The sequence below is a fragment of the Athene cunicularia genome (genome assembly GCF_003259725.1).
Source record: "Athene cunicularia isolate RWA chromosome 10 unlocalized genomic scaffold, athCun1 chr10_part1, whole genome shotgun sequence".
NCBI classification, from domain to species: domain Eukaryota; kingdom Metazoa; phylum Chordata; class Aves; order Strigiformes; family Strigidae; genus Athene; species Athene cunicularia.
This window is the reverse complement of record NW_020799112.1, coordinates 18,310,020-18,324,146: the sequence shown is the minus strand read 5'-3', so window position 1 is coordinate 18,324,146 and position 14,127 is coordinate 18,310,020. Positions and strand designations below refer to the sequence as shown.

Sequence of the window (14,127 nt, the reverse complement as noted above, 5' to 3'; positions counted from 1 at the left end):
AAAGCAAACCCACCCCAAACCCTTGTATAATGAATAATTGTCTCATGAGTTGAGTTTAAAATTTTGCTAATGCTTCCCCTCTACTCACTATAAACATCCTCCAGGAGCAGCATGACCCTCCCTACTTTGAGTATGGGAACCAGGAAGGAACTATTGTGTTTCTGTTTGGCCTCACTAGTGGAGAAAAAGCAGACTCTTCGACTGCTGCAGGTGGGCTGTAGGGTACCATGGTCTTCTGGGGAAGCCTGGGACCACAGGGCTTCTGGCATTATCAGAAGTGTTGTAGTTCAGATCCTCTTGTTCCCCTGTCCTGCCTGTGCTGGGCCTGGAGGGAGGATGGGTGGGAAATGCCCTTCAGCAGACTTCCACAGACTTTCCCCAGGGAAATGGCTCTACAGCTGGGAACTTTGCTCCTGCTGTCTTACGCAGACTCAGCCGGCAAGAGCAAAGGTGATGGTTTAATTTCAGTGCTTTTCAGTTGCAACACAATCAAGCTTATGTTTCTAATGCTTTTTCTCGTAGCACCAAATACTCTCTATTCCCTTCCCTCCTTACAGAGCTGTAGAGCAAGCACTGGCCTTCCAGGAAGGTCTGTTTCTCAGTGGAGCTTAGCTGTGTTCTCTCAGCTGACTTACTCTATCCTGGCACACAGTGTACACCATGGTCTCTGCTAGCTACTGCCAAGAAATAATCTTTGAAGCCTTGATTGGTGGCAGAAAACAAATGCAATTGAGGGGGTTTCCAACTTCTAATTTTGTCATAGAAGCAAATAAACATGTTAATTAAGGACTAGTATATCAGAAAGGTGGTTCTGTGGAAGAATTACAACTCACAAATGTAATATCACTAGAACTGAGATTAGAAGAAGCTATTTTAAATTATACAAATGTTAAAGGAATTTAACTGCAGCGTAGATCAGGAATATAAATCTATTTCTAAATTCTTATTTTTAAAAGTGGCAGTCTGATTTTTCTGTGCCCCAAGTCAGAAATTCTGGATCCAGAAACTCATATTAGCAGGCATTTAGTAATTGTGGAAGCAGGGCAAGAGCTAGTTTAAGAATACCTTCCTTGTCCTTCCAGCATACAGACTTCCCCAGTTTTCTATCTGTGTTTATAAAAAGCAGCAACCAAGTCATCTGCACACAGCTATTAAGAGTTTCTGTGGTGAAAGCTCAAGGCGTGATACTCCTTGCAGTTTCCCAGTGCAATATGCAAGAATTAGTGCCTTTAGCAGTGTGGTGTTAAAGATATTTCCAGCTAGAGGTGGCTGCTGAATGCCTGGTGTACACCTCCTGTGCAATGGGAAGTCTTGGCTGTTCACGGAACGACAGCAGGTCCTTCCCACCAAAGCTAGTCAGCAGTCAGCACACACGCATGCAAAGCAGCTAAGTCTGATTTACCTTTTATCCCACTAGGTTCTTCAGCAGCATAAAAATGCTGACACAATGGTGGCTTTGATGAAGGTTTATGAAGAAGAAGGTGAAGCTTATCAGGATTTGGTCACCATGGCAACACAATTCTACCAGTATTTACTGCAGCCCTTCAGAGATATGCGAGAGCTGGCGACACTGTACAAACTGGAAATCCTGGTAGGTCTGCCTTTACAGAGTGAAAAGCCACCTTACATAGTAGGACATCAGTTTCAGCTCAAATCACTTAACATTGCTACTTCTGTCTGTACCAACTTTTTTTTTCCCCTGCCAAGCCACCAAAGGTGACTGAGAAATTCAGGATTAGGGCAGAACCACTCAGAGAATGGTATTGGCTGTAGCTGTCTTCTCACCAGTGTCCCACTTCCCTCTGTTTTGAGTAATTAAAAAGAAAACATCCCCAGGCTCCACCTCTCTGGGGTTTACTCACTGGTAGGCTGAATTTACAGAGATACAAGTAGCCTTTGTTGTGCAACCTTTAGTGGGATTAGTTTGTGACATTGAGAATGACATCCCCCAGCAATGCTGATGCACCAGATTAACTCAGTAGAACAGAAGGCAGAGGAGACCCTACCGCACAAAGCAGTTTTTTGTTGCTGCTACAATCTGCTATAAGGACTGATTAAAACATGCCAGTTGTCACTGTGTTCATTTAATTTTATGTGCATCTTGAACTGGAAGCGCATACTGAAAGTTATGATGTCCCTGGAAAAGACAGCCATCTACTGTTTTGATTTTTTTCTTAAATAGTTTGGTAAAGTGAGCTGTTAATATTCTTGAAAAGATCAAAACAGTTTTAAGCTTAAACTAAGGTTTTTGGATACTGAAAGTCTGAATCTGTGAAGATAAAACACCCAGGATGCTGCACTGAGAATTAAAATGGAAATTGGAATGGATGAAACAGAAAGCTTGTTTCTGTATAAAAAGAACCACTAAGGGATATCTAGGCTCATTTTAAATCTAATTCTTTTTTTTAAAAGACTGAATATTACTCTTGTACCCGTGTACACGTTGTGGACTTGAAAATACTCTTTTACATTTCTCTTCTATATCCCTGTTCCTGTGTGAAAGAACTGCCAAACTGGAGAACCTGTCAGTGCAATGTGCTGTCAACACGTGAGGAAAAATAGAAGAGAACATTGCACGTAGAAGAGTGATTTTGAGTTACTTTTAGTAACAACTAAACCCAGTTGTGTTAGACATGATTTTTAAGATGATAATTTAAAGATATTTTAAGAAATAAATTAATCCAGAGTTAAGTGTGAAGTCACGATTGGGGCATAAAGGTACTGAGTTACCCTAGAGAATGAGGAACAAGGCAATACATAGGCGTGAATAGTGATTCACTTTGTGAACATCATGTTTGCCACCATGCTCTGCCTTGCTTGAAATGTCTCCAAGTATAGCGTGGTGCGGGCTGCACCACTGTGGTAACCAGTTGGTAACTGAGAATTTTGTCTCCTTGCAGAAATCTTTGCAGTATGATAATTTGGGGCCTAAAAGAGTAGCAGCTTTGCAGAAAGATGCTGAAGAATGGACTAAGCGAGCTGAGAATGCTGTGTGCTCCATTCAAGATATCACTGTGAACTACTTCAAGGAAACGGCAAAGGCTCTGGCAGGTAATCAGAATGATTTACACGAAAGGTAGTATAAATACTTGACTTAAGGGACTGAGAGCTTTTACCACCTTTGCTGGTCTCTCACTGCAGACCCTGAGGTTAGGATGGGTGTCCACCTTAGGAAAGAAGCATTTTGTTCACTTAAGATTTATATCTTTTAACCAATTTGGTTTACAACTTGCACTTGGCTTGCGTACAAACATTATCAAGGCCTGAGACTTAGAGCTGCAAACCTCTGAACAAAAACCATGCCTGCTTTTAACACTTGGTATGCAAGCCTGTTAACTGAGTAGATTGCTGTGTAACTGTTACAATGAAGTATTTACTTACATATATAAAATCATAAATTCAATCTTTTAGTCTTGTAATTTCTAAAGAAGCTTCAGGAATTGTTTAATAGCATCAGCATTTTTCATACTGCAGCTATAGTAGAAACACACAAGGGCTATGAGTACACTGCATTTCTCATATCTTGTTGCAATGTTTTAATCTGCAGCAATGCACAAACAGATGGAACAAGATCAGGAAAGATTTGGTAAAACCACCTGGGCATCAGCTTTGCCACGACTAGAAAACCTGAAATGTATGTTAGCTAAAGAAACCCTTCAGCATCTGAGGGCAAGAGAGTTGTGCCTGAAACAGAAGAGAGCTGGCATTCAGAAAAACGTAAGACCTTGCAAAGCCTCCTTTTCTGTCACCGTTTTGTGCAGAGCTGATCAGAACCTACTGAAGTGGTCATAGGAGTAGACTTAGACAGTCTTTTTTATGAAACACTTTAGGTTTTCAAAATGGTTTTAAGTTGTGGAAAAATGCATGTCTCCGTTTTTTTTAAAATTCCTTCTGCATGTATGAGGACACTTAGCAAAGGTTAAGATACATGCTTTTACTGTTCTATTGTCATGTTAGCATTTGTGATATTAACCTTTGAATTTGTTAGTTTTAGGGAAATAAAGACCAGATATTCTTTTCAGAGGACACTGCAAAATAAAAATAACTGTTTAATTTTAGTCTTCTGATTTTCTTGATTTGATGCTATCTAACTGCTGCTAGGAGTACCTGATATTTGTAGTGTACTGCAGCATATATAATTGTTTTCAGGAGCAGTATTATTTGTGCAGCTTATAATGAAGTCTTTCCTGGTAAACTTAAGGTAAAATTACACTCTAGGATAATAAGGCTCTCTGCTCCCCTGAGCTTTTGCTCCAAGTCATTTCTAATGTTCTGTTGTTTCCATATCAAAGCACCTAAGCATCTGCCGGTTAGGCCGGGCTCTGTACAGGTATTTGTGCATTCATGCATGTTTCATGTATGCATATTTTGTTATTAATGCTTTTTATTTTCTGTTTGGGGCTATACAGATGGAGAACCTCAGTGAAAAAGAAGAAAACTTAGCTGTGGTGGAGGAGCTGGAAATACAGTATTATGAAACGCAGCTGGAATTATATAATGTACAGCTTGAAATATTGAAACATGAAGAGATGCTGCTTGTTGTACAGCTGGACACTTTAAGGAGACAGATTAAAGGTAAGAATAAACAAACACTTAAGCACATATCCAAAACACAGGGGTGGTAGAGCCTGCTCTGTTTTCCAAAAAAAAAAAAAAGGGTGATTATCACTGCCCAGGTCTCAATAGCAGAAAGCAACACTGGAAAACATTGATGCTGTGGCACCATCTGATATTTTGTCTTATGACTAATTAGACACTAATTTGATAACACAAGCTTAAAAAAAAGCGCCACATTTGTAGCTCATCTTGACAGCAGCTGTGATATGTGCATGCACTGGTTTAGCATATGGAATAACTATACTGAAAAAACTGCTCTCATAGTTACGAGCTCTGTGCATAGAAACTGCAGATATTGCGACCTGCTGAAATGGATCCTGAAATTCACCACAAATCTGTTGTAATTTAACGTGGAGAAATTATAAAATACATCCTGTAATGACAAAAAGAGGTGATTATAGCTAAATGGTACTTGAGTACTGCTGTCTTCCAGTTTAAGTGTCTTTTCCTAACATATTTATGACTGAATTAGGCACCAGTCTTGTTTATGCTTATTTGTGCTTATGAATTCTCTATTACTGTGTACACTGTGAAGTAAACATTGCTCCTGCTTGTTGCATAATTAAAACCTGGTAAATAGTAAATAAAAATCATCACCCAGTGTCGATCAGAACAGTCCTCAATTTTCCAGGAAAACTCCAGTTGGTGAAGGTAGGAGTTAAAGCACAGAGAGACATTTGAAAGAGGAAGCTAAATAAAAACAAATGCTAACAGCATAAATTCGATCCTCCAAAGCACCCCTGTGACTAACATGATGCATTTGCGTAAGACTTTGAAGGACCAAGCTCAGCTCTGGAGCATTACACTTTCTAATAACTAACTGCCTTCAGTGGCTTTTAAAATGTCTTTAAATGTTTAAATAACTGTGGCAATTTTTGGTTTTTTAAAAAAATGCCAAATGCCTTTTTAGAGAAACAGGATGAAGTTGTTTACTATGATACATGTGAAAATCCTGAGGAGCTCAAGGTCATTGAACAGACAATGGAACAACATTACGCTAACTTGTCAGAAATGACGGTGCTGAGGCAGAAGACTAAGCAGTTGGAGACAAAGCGTGGGACTGTCTGTGCGAGGAGAGCCTACCTCAGGAACAAAAAAGTAAATGCAGTCCTGGAGATGTGCATTTTCTTTAGCTGATGTCTTGACTCAGGAGGGATGGACAGGAAACAACTAGGGAAGCTTTGGGGGGAGCACACAAGATGATATGTGACTCGGTGCCGAGATCTCCTAACAGAAAGAGAGATAATGTGATTTTAAGCCGGCTTTACACTCCACTGTGTAGTGCAAGTGCCTCTCTAGCCTATTAAGAAAACACAAACTTGCACAGGTGACCCAGGAGGTGTTCCCCTGTCAGCTAAACCTTACCAGAGCCCTGTTGTGGCTAGCTGAAGCTTTGCCCAGGCAGCCTTTTACAAAGCAGCTGCAGTACAGGAGGATACTTTGCCTTTGAATGGGTGGGAGGGGAAAATTTAACTGCTGCAATTCTCTCTCTAGCCTCTGAGTTCTGTGCAAAGGGCAGTTTTTTTCCTTTGTTTCCCATTCAGAGCAGAACACTAGGAAGACACAAGTGAGATCAGGGTTGACTCATGAACCTTCCCGGTGAGCTGAGCTTACCTTACACCTGCACAGTCCTGCTGGGGCAGAGAGCAGAGTTTAAGCTTCAGTCTGTCTGGCCTTTTACCCCTCACTGGCCTGGACAAAATGGGAATGACATTGGAAACGTTTTGTGAGCCACCATTGTCTCTTGCTTGCAACTGCTTCCTCTGTTTTCATTCACTTAATTGCTGTCTATGGGTTATATAACACTAAAGCCAAATGCCAGATGATTTGCAAATGCTTAGCCAGCCATGTGGATAATCCCCCTCTGTACAGTGACAAATAGCGACTCCCAGAGAAAATACTGAAGCCTGCAGCCTTTCTGCAGCATTTGTCACCACCAGAAGGTGCCCCTGTTAGGCATTCATTGTGCTTTCCATACCTGTGCTTCCCTGGCTCAGGTACTTGCAAGCTGTGGCAAATAAGGGACAGGGGGAAAGTATTTTGTAATGCCCTGCTGGCTTCCCTTTTGCCTTCTTCCTTATGTCTTTGCAGCCCTTCCCTCCAGCTGGTACCTGGGTGAAATTTCTTCAGAGCTTGGTTTTGCCATTTTTTTTTTTCTTTTTTTTTTGATCAGTTCAGATCTGGGTATATTTTATCTGTAGCATGAATAACTCTATCACTAATTAGGAGAACAAAACATCCCATTGGCTTTTTAGCCATGAAGGAGTCCCACAGACTTCACCTTCAGGGTCTTACATCTGCCACTAGCTGAGTTTAGCCATCCTTGGCACAGCCAAGCACTCAGTCTTGGTCACTGTTTAGTGGCTTGTGCACAGGAGTTAATAATGGCCCAGATGGTGCACAGTAAATGTGAACTAACCAGTGGTTGCATAAATTTTGCTGTCCTACCAGGATCAGTGTGAAGCACGCCATCGGCAGAGACTGCAACAGGCAGAAGAGAGTAAAAAACACTTCCAGCAGCATCACAGCATACAGATAGTGAGTACTGAACAGCAGCCTTGGAGAATCTGGCAGCTGCTTGTTTTCACACACTGAGGCTCGCTCACTTGTGTTTTAATGCAGAAGAGAGACAAGCAAAAAGAGGAGGAGAAAAAGAAAAAAGCTTGGATAAGCCAGGAACGTCAGAAAACACTGGAGAGGCTGAAAACATTCAGGGAGGCAAGTACTGTGAACTACAGTGGTCCTAAATAGTGTCAAAACACAATGTCATAAGGTAGCTGTAGCTCATGTGTGAGTACAGTTCAAATCAGAGACAACCAGTTGAATAGCCTAAAACAGGATTGTGTGTAATGAGTCAAGAGGATTAAATCCAAGTCAAGAGGATTAAATCCACTAAGGGTATAGTTTCCAGGTGCAGAACCTGTTGCAAAGAATACAAGTGAGGAAGTGGCTTTGAAAGAAATACCTTAATAGTCATTTACTGCTCATGGTTGAATTTTCTTCTTGAATGGGTGAGTGGGACAGGTCTGTACTCTGTGGCTTTTTGTCTCTTTAGGGTTGGTGTTTTGGCCACTCCAATGGAGATGCAACCTCCTGACTTATGATTTGTTTTTCAGAAGTGTCCAGCTCATGTTGTTCTGAAAACGTCTCGTCCCCAGCCTCTCAGTCCCAAGTTGCCACAAAGCATCACTCATCAGGCTGCAGTACTGTCCCCTCCACCTTCGTCAAAAACCAGGGCAGCTCCAGAGCAGCCGAAGAGCATACTGCTAGTAGAAGCCAAAGAATCAAAAGCTTCACATCAGAATACTCCAGCAGATATTCCTGTCCAGATTGTTGTTAGTGATGGTGACACGGAGCAGCTAAAGCCCAGTGAAGGGTTGATGGTCTCTCCATCCTCACCACCACCTCCTCCGCCCCCTCCTCCTTTACCCCCACCTCCCCCCTTACCTCTCCAGTTAAAGACACCATCAGCAACAGAGGATAAGCCACTTCCACTTAGCTCCGATAGCCCCACAGAAAGCCCTGCACTGCACAAACAGGATGACTCATCCAGGAAGTCTATAAATAATTACATAGGTAAGAAGACTCACATCGACTGGTGGGGTTTTTTTTGTTTCCTCTATTTTCTGTTCTCCCTCCCTCTGGTTCTGGACAGGAATAGGGTGCAGTCTTGCTCAAGAGAATGAAGTTCTTGGAAACTTTAGTCTAAGAAACCACATACAGTAACACTGACCATAACTCAGGGTAATAAATGAGTAGCAGTGATGTGTGTATCCTGTTTGATACACTTTGCCGGGTCCTGATGCTCAGAGTGTGTGACTCAGCGTTTTTGGGGAAGTGCTGTCAAAGGTCAGTCTTTTAGGACATTTGACTAGAATCTTTGCTGGAATCCTATGTTTATTAAGTACAATCTTACAAGTTAGTTTGAGCCATGCTTAATCAAAGCACTACTAGTTCTGTGGAGATCTTAATTCAAGACCTGCGTTTCTCCTGACACTGAAAATCCCACTGTTGTAATTGGCAGGAAGGTGTCAGGAGAAATTCCAGGAGAGGGTTTATTCATTTTGTTTGGTGAGAAGCAGCTTTTATTACCAGGTTTGTTCTTGCCACAGTTTCACAACTTTTGAACCAAATGTGGTGTTTTGATTGAGGATTAACCACCTGTCCAGTCAGAAGACCACTGTGGGTAAATTTGTGGTTGTGCTAAGGCTACACTTTAGTGTTCATGATTCATGTAGTACAGAGCTAGCAGTTGGGCTGCTTGCATTTCTAAGATACGCACAGCCTGTGTCCACTTACAATTTGCTTGCTTTCTAAATAAACGTTTCTTAAGAGAATTCATGCAGAATTCAACAAGGATTTGAAAGGCAGATAGATAGCTTTGGCATACTAACATTCCTAGGGCAAAAATACTGCTCTGTTACACCTCTCCTTTGTTACCAAGATCATGCAGGTGTAATTGAAGGCAATTGAAACAGTAGTTTGAATGAGAATAGAGCTCAGCAGCCTCCCAAGGCTGCACTGGTTACATCCTGCTAACAGGCTTATTTTTATCGCTAAAGCAAGCAGATATTTTGACTATGTCAGGGAGATTGATCTAAGTTGGAAGGCAGAAATTTTTTATTGTCATTTTCACAGTGGAGCTTATGCTAGAATGAAGCATGTCTTTAAAATGTGGTACATTCCTGTTCCTTTCCAGATTATTCACAATACATCTAAGCAGCCTTCGCATCCTCAGTTAAGAGGCAAACCACAGGCAGAAATACCAAGGAAAGTTCAGCATTTTCAGGTCTTCCAAGGTGTGGGGAAGCACAAGCAGCTGAAGGGCTGAGACAGTCGAGTTACAGTGACAAACTACTGAGCATCCAGTGGATCAGTGCGAGGACTTCAGTCTGGGAGGTCTGTGGGATAACTACCACAGATACACTTAAGAAGTGTTGATTGGCAACAGGAGTTGTAAACCAGAGCAGTCGGATGGCTACTGGAACAGCCTTTCTAGTAACTAATATTTACAACCATTCACAGCCTACCATTGATGTCCTTTCATTATTTTTGGATAAGAAAAATCCTTTTTAGTTTATTGGGGAGATCCGTTTGGTTCTTTACACCTGTTTCATGAAGAAGACCAGCAGGTTAATTGCTGTAATAGTAATTGATAAACTACTGCCTCAGGAACTTACTGAAACAGCTTCATAAACATGTTGGTTTCTACTCGTGTCGTTGTACTTGAAAAGGCAGGAGAGGTTCATAGTCTGCTGTTGAAAATACAGTAATGCATTAACATACTTTTCAAGGGGAACTTCTGTAATTTGTTAGTCTGACTAGTCTTTTACCAGGAAGCCCATTTGATTAATAGACTTAAGACTTTCTTACTTGAAAGCTTTGTAAGACAACTTGGTGGATCTTTGCTTGATCCTTTTTTTGGCATCTCAGTCTCTGAAGGTACCACAGGATTTAGCAGAACGTTACATTTTCAAGTGTTTGATGTTAATCACATAACCTTATGTGCACTGTGCATGGCAAAAATACTGCTAGCTGTGAGGCACAGATGGTCTGGACCTGTGGCTGTAGGAGTCGACTGCTGTCCAGGGAAACTGCCTCCCTGTCTGACAGTCTGAAACTAGCAACAAAGAATTCAACAGAAGGAGTAAAACGCAAATTACAGCGTGTATCGAGAGAACTAGTGGAAGCTCTCTCAGTATGGTGTCCTTTATGGTCTGAAGTTCAGGAACCATACGCCTGAGATTTAAATCATGTTGTAAAATGGGAATTATTTTTTAAGTCCATACAGAAAAGAGCTGCCAGCCTGCCTGCTTAGGGCCTGATCTGACTCCCACTGACTTCAGTGGTGCAGTTTCAAGCCCTTCTACTCAAATCCTTTCATTTTTCTCTTGGCTGAGCAAAAATGCAATTGACAGTCTCAGCAGGCATCTGAGCAAGCTAGGAGGAATGGTAGATTGTTTCTGATACAGAATACAAGAGATTTTTTGGTTCAGTGAAATTTTTTTGAAAGCCCATAAAGTTGTAATGAAAAAGAAGCGTCCTCCTTTGTGTATAATTTCTTCCTTAGAGCACAACCTTGTATAATGCTGAAGAGGCATCGGAGTCTCAGTTCAAGATATAAAAGCTCTTAACTGCTTTCTGAAAGCAGTTCCAGAGCCTGCTATTGCAGAATCTTGAGTCTGTGCCAGAATAGACCATTCTTTTTCCTGATCCTAGCAAAGATGAAAGGAAGAACCCTGAACACTTTGGGTAGGGTTTTATACCTCTGAGTGTGGTTGTCTCATTCTTTCTTCTGGTAACAGTAGATTTATCTGTTGCAGGTTCCATGGATGAAGTTTTGGCTTCTCTAAAACGGAATGAAGTTCATCTTCGCAAAGTGGAGCAGCCAAATCCATATGCCTCTGTAAAAGACAACATCCTCGCTGCCATAAGGCAAGGAGTTAAACTAAGAAAAGTGAATCGAGATACTGAGAAAGATGTCAGTAAAGGATCCACTAATGAGCTGGAGAGAAGCATTAAGGCAGTCATCCAGAGAATTAAGAAAGTGTCTGCTGATTCTGAAGAAGAGGAGAACAATGATCAGAATAATGGAGAATGGGATAGCTAACCAATTCAGAGTAACAGACTGGAACAGAGTGTGTGTGTCATTTTGCATGTCGTAGAAGACTGTCCCTTCCAAAATGGAACAGCAGTGCGGTTGTGTGTGTTCTCATAGTCCAAAATGTCTTGTAAAGTAGAAGAATCCTGTTGACTTTCTGTAGGAGCTGCAGATTCTTATTTTTGCGTGAGAAATCATACTCCAAATTATGCTTGCATTAACAGGTATTTCTGGCTCAACAATGTAGAGTTTTCACCACATCTGAAGACAGCTAAAATGCTGGATTGAAACATTATTTAGGTTGTTATTACACAGTAGGTAATGCTGTCGCAACAAAGTTTAATGAGTGAAAAACTGAAAATCTGTTTTATCAGATAAAAGTAGAACCAAATCTGTGGTAGTAGAGGCAGACCAGAAAACTTAGCATGATGTGGAACCTCTCATTCCTACCTCCATTGTCCAGAAAATTCTTTAACATTTTGCTTGTCTAATACTCTCATAACTGTGGGCACTCCCGTTTATCATTATGTTATAAAGTGTGCACTTATAAATGGGTTCGATAATGCTGTTTGGGAAAATTAGGCTTAAGTTAGAACTAAACACTACTGTAGTAACTACTGAAAGCTTTACTTTTTATCTGGAAGATCAAATATAGAGATCTTTGCTCAATGTTTTTCATACATCTACATTTACAATGAAGTGTTGGCATGAAAGAAAGAGCCAAAATACTGTATATAATATTTTCTGGGAACTAGCCCTGTAATACAGAGCTGCATTTCTCCCCTGAGAACATCAATACATGTTTATAGCTACTCATGAATTTAAATTACCTGATAGCCTTATATAAATGGCAGATACTTACATTGTGCCTGGAACCTGACTATTTAAAATTCAGCTACCTTCAATTTAGAGACTGTTTCTATTTTGGGTAGATGATGACAAAAATGATTTAAAGTTTCTTTTGGAGTTTATACTGACCCTTAATAAAAGTATATCCTGACAGAAGTGGATTCAGTGTGCTGTTATTTTAGGATACTGCTGTGAAGTAAGAGTTACTTACACCATGGTACTCTGTTTTTTGATAGCAAGTGGCAACCATATAGCAACTGTGCTCTCTCAGTAATGGTATATGTAAACACCCTTATTTTCTCAAATATTTATGAATTGTAATTTGGTAACAGAATTGCAAATACGATGCTTTAATTCCCTCTTTTACTGTAGAGTAGTAGATCTGTTTAATCAGCACAGTAAATATGTATGCAACAGTTTTCATGTAAGAAGCAGAAGCAGCAGCTGGGGGTTCATTTTTTACTGTTTCAGCACCTACTGCTATTTGGAAGTCAGAAAAAAAACAAAACTTTTTTTTTTTTTTCCACCACTGCCATCAAACCAAATGGAGACAAAAGCAGCAGCAGCAGCACAGGTCGGTTGTTGCTCAGCACTGGTGATGGGATGTCTGCAGAGGGGAGCGGGCAGCCGGGTGCCACTCTGTGTCCCCCCACCCTCCTGCCCCTGAGCTCAGCCTGGGTGCAAGGGCCACGCTGAGCCGGGGGGCACAGGGACGAGTTTATTCCATGCTCAGACTCCAACATCCCAAATGCTTCCCCTAGGCTGGTCCTTCCCCAAAGATACCCTGGGCAGAGGAGGCGCTCAGCCAGTAGTGGGGAGGGCAGAGGGGGCTGGGGCTGAGCGCTGCCCTCGCAGGCTGTGCCCTTTAGTGCTGAGGTTATTTAAAGCTGAGCAAAAGGGCTCAGAGGCTCGGCTGCCTTCCCACAGCTGGTCCCTCCTGCCAAATGGCAGCTCAGCGCCCAAGGCAGAGCCCTTTGCTGTTTTATTGCTATGGTTGAATTCTCAGCTACAGTGCTAGGTAGTTAAATGCAGCAGTTTATGCAGAGAATAAGTGAGTTGCAATTTCTCCCACAAACCTTACAGCGTTTATGTGTTTAACAGCAGCAGTTTTGCTCAGGAGAGGCCATCTCAGTAGCGGCGACACTGGGCAACGATTTCTCCTACAAAATGGTTTTCTTTCGCAACCATGCCCAAAGCTCAGCTGGGGACTGCTCTCAGGTGTTCAACAGAGCTCTCTACATCCCAGACTGAAAAACATCCTTAAAAGCCCGCTCAGAAACCGTGTGAACGCACCTGTTTTCTGAAGCCCACTTCATTTGCCTTATGGCCAACAGGCCTGCTCTGTGGAAAATGTACTGCAACAATTTTCTGATCGGTGTGGAAGATTTCACCATGATCAAATATCCTCACCGTCTGGTTCACTACCAAAATTTAAAGGATGCTACTCAGCCGAGATGTGCCCTGACGGGAACAGAGCTCCCAGGGCACAGAGCAGCCTTTGCACGGCCGCAGCACTGGGAGCTGGCAGCAGGTCCCATCCCTGCCCGTGGGTGCAGCAGGAGACAAGCCACCAATGCTCCTGGACATCAGAAACATGACCAGGGAAACCACCAAAAGCACTGGCACGAGCCTAAAGAAAAGGTGAGAGAGCAGTTTTCAAATACCTAAGAAGCTGCCGCAAAGAGGAGGGGAGTAATTTATTCTGCGTGTTCACAGGGAGATAAGGGCCTTAAATTATAGCCAGAATGATTCAGGGTAATGGTAGGAAAACCTTCCTAACAAACAGTGAGAGCAGAGCAGCGCAGGGACAGATTGCCTGGGAGTTTCTGTCACTGGAAGTCTTTAAAAGCAGGTTAGACAGATACACCCCGAGGTGCTGCTGGTACCGCTGGCGCTGCGGCAGGGAGGTTTGCAGCCTGTGGCCAGCCAGTCCTTGCAAGTTGGCTGTTGTAATGCCTTGAGGCTCGGTTTGCTCTGCAGAGAAAGTCACAGCTCATTTTCTGAGGGATGCTCAAATGTAAGGAGACTGAAAGGAACCTTAATGAATCACCCTCAAATTT

General features: G+C 42.1%; 1 protein-coding gene across 1 annotated transcript; it reads left to right on the top strand.

Annotated features, from left to right (window-relative positions):
* Positions 1–1,422: 1,422 nt before the first annotated feature.
* WHAMM (WAS protein homolog associated with actin, golgi membranes and microtubules) lies at positions 1,423–12,228 on the top strand. Its single transcript, XM_026855619.1, has 9 exons — positions 1,423–1,591; positions 2,901–3,051; positions 3,548–3,717; positions 4,410–4,575; positions 5,528–5,715; positions 7,069–7,155; positions 7,240–7,335; positions 7,734–8,193; positions 10,941–12,228. The coding sequence occupies exons 1-9, from the start codon at positions 1,448–1,450 to the stop codon at positions 11,225–11,227; spliced, it is 1,749 nt and encodes a 582-aa protein (XP_026711420.1). The 5' UTR covers positions 1,423–1,447; the 3' UTR covers positions 11,228–12,228.
* The last annotated feature ends 1,899 nt before the right edge of the window (positions 12,229–14,127 follow it).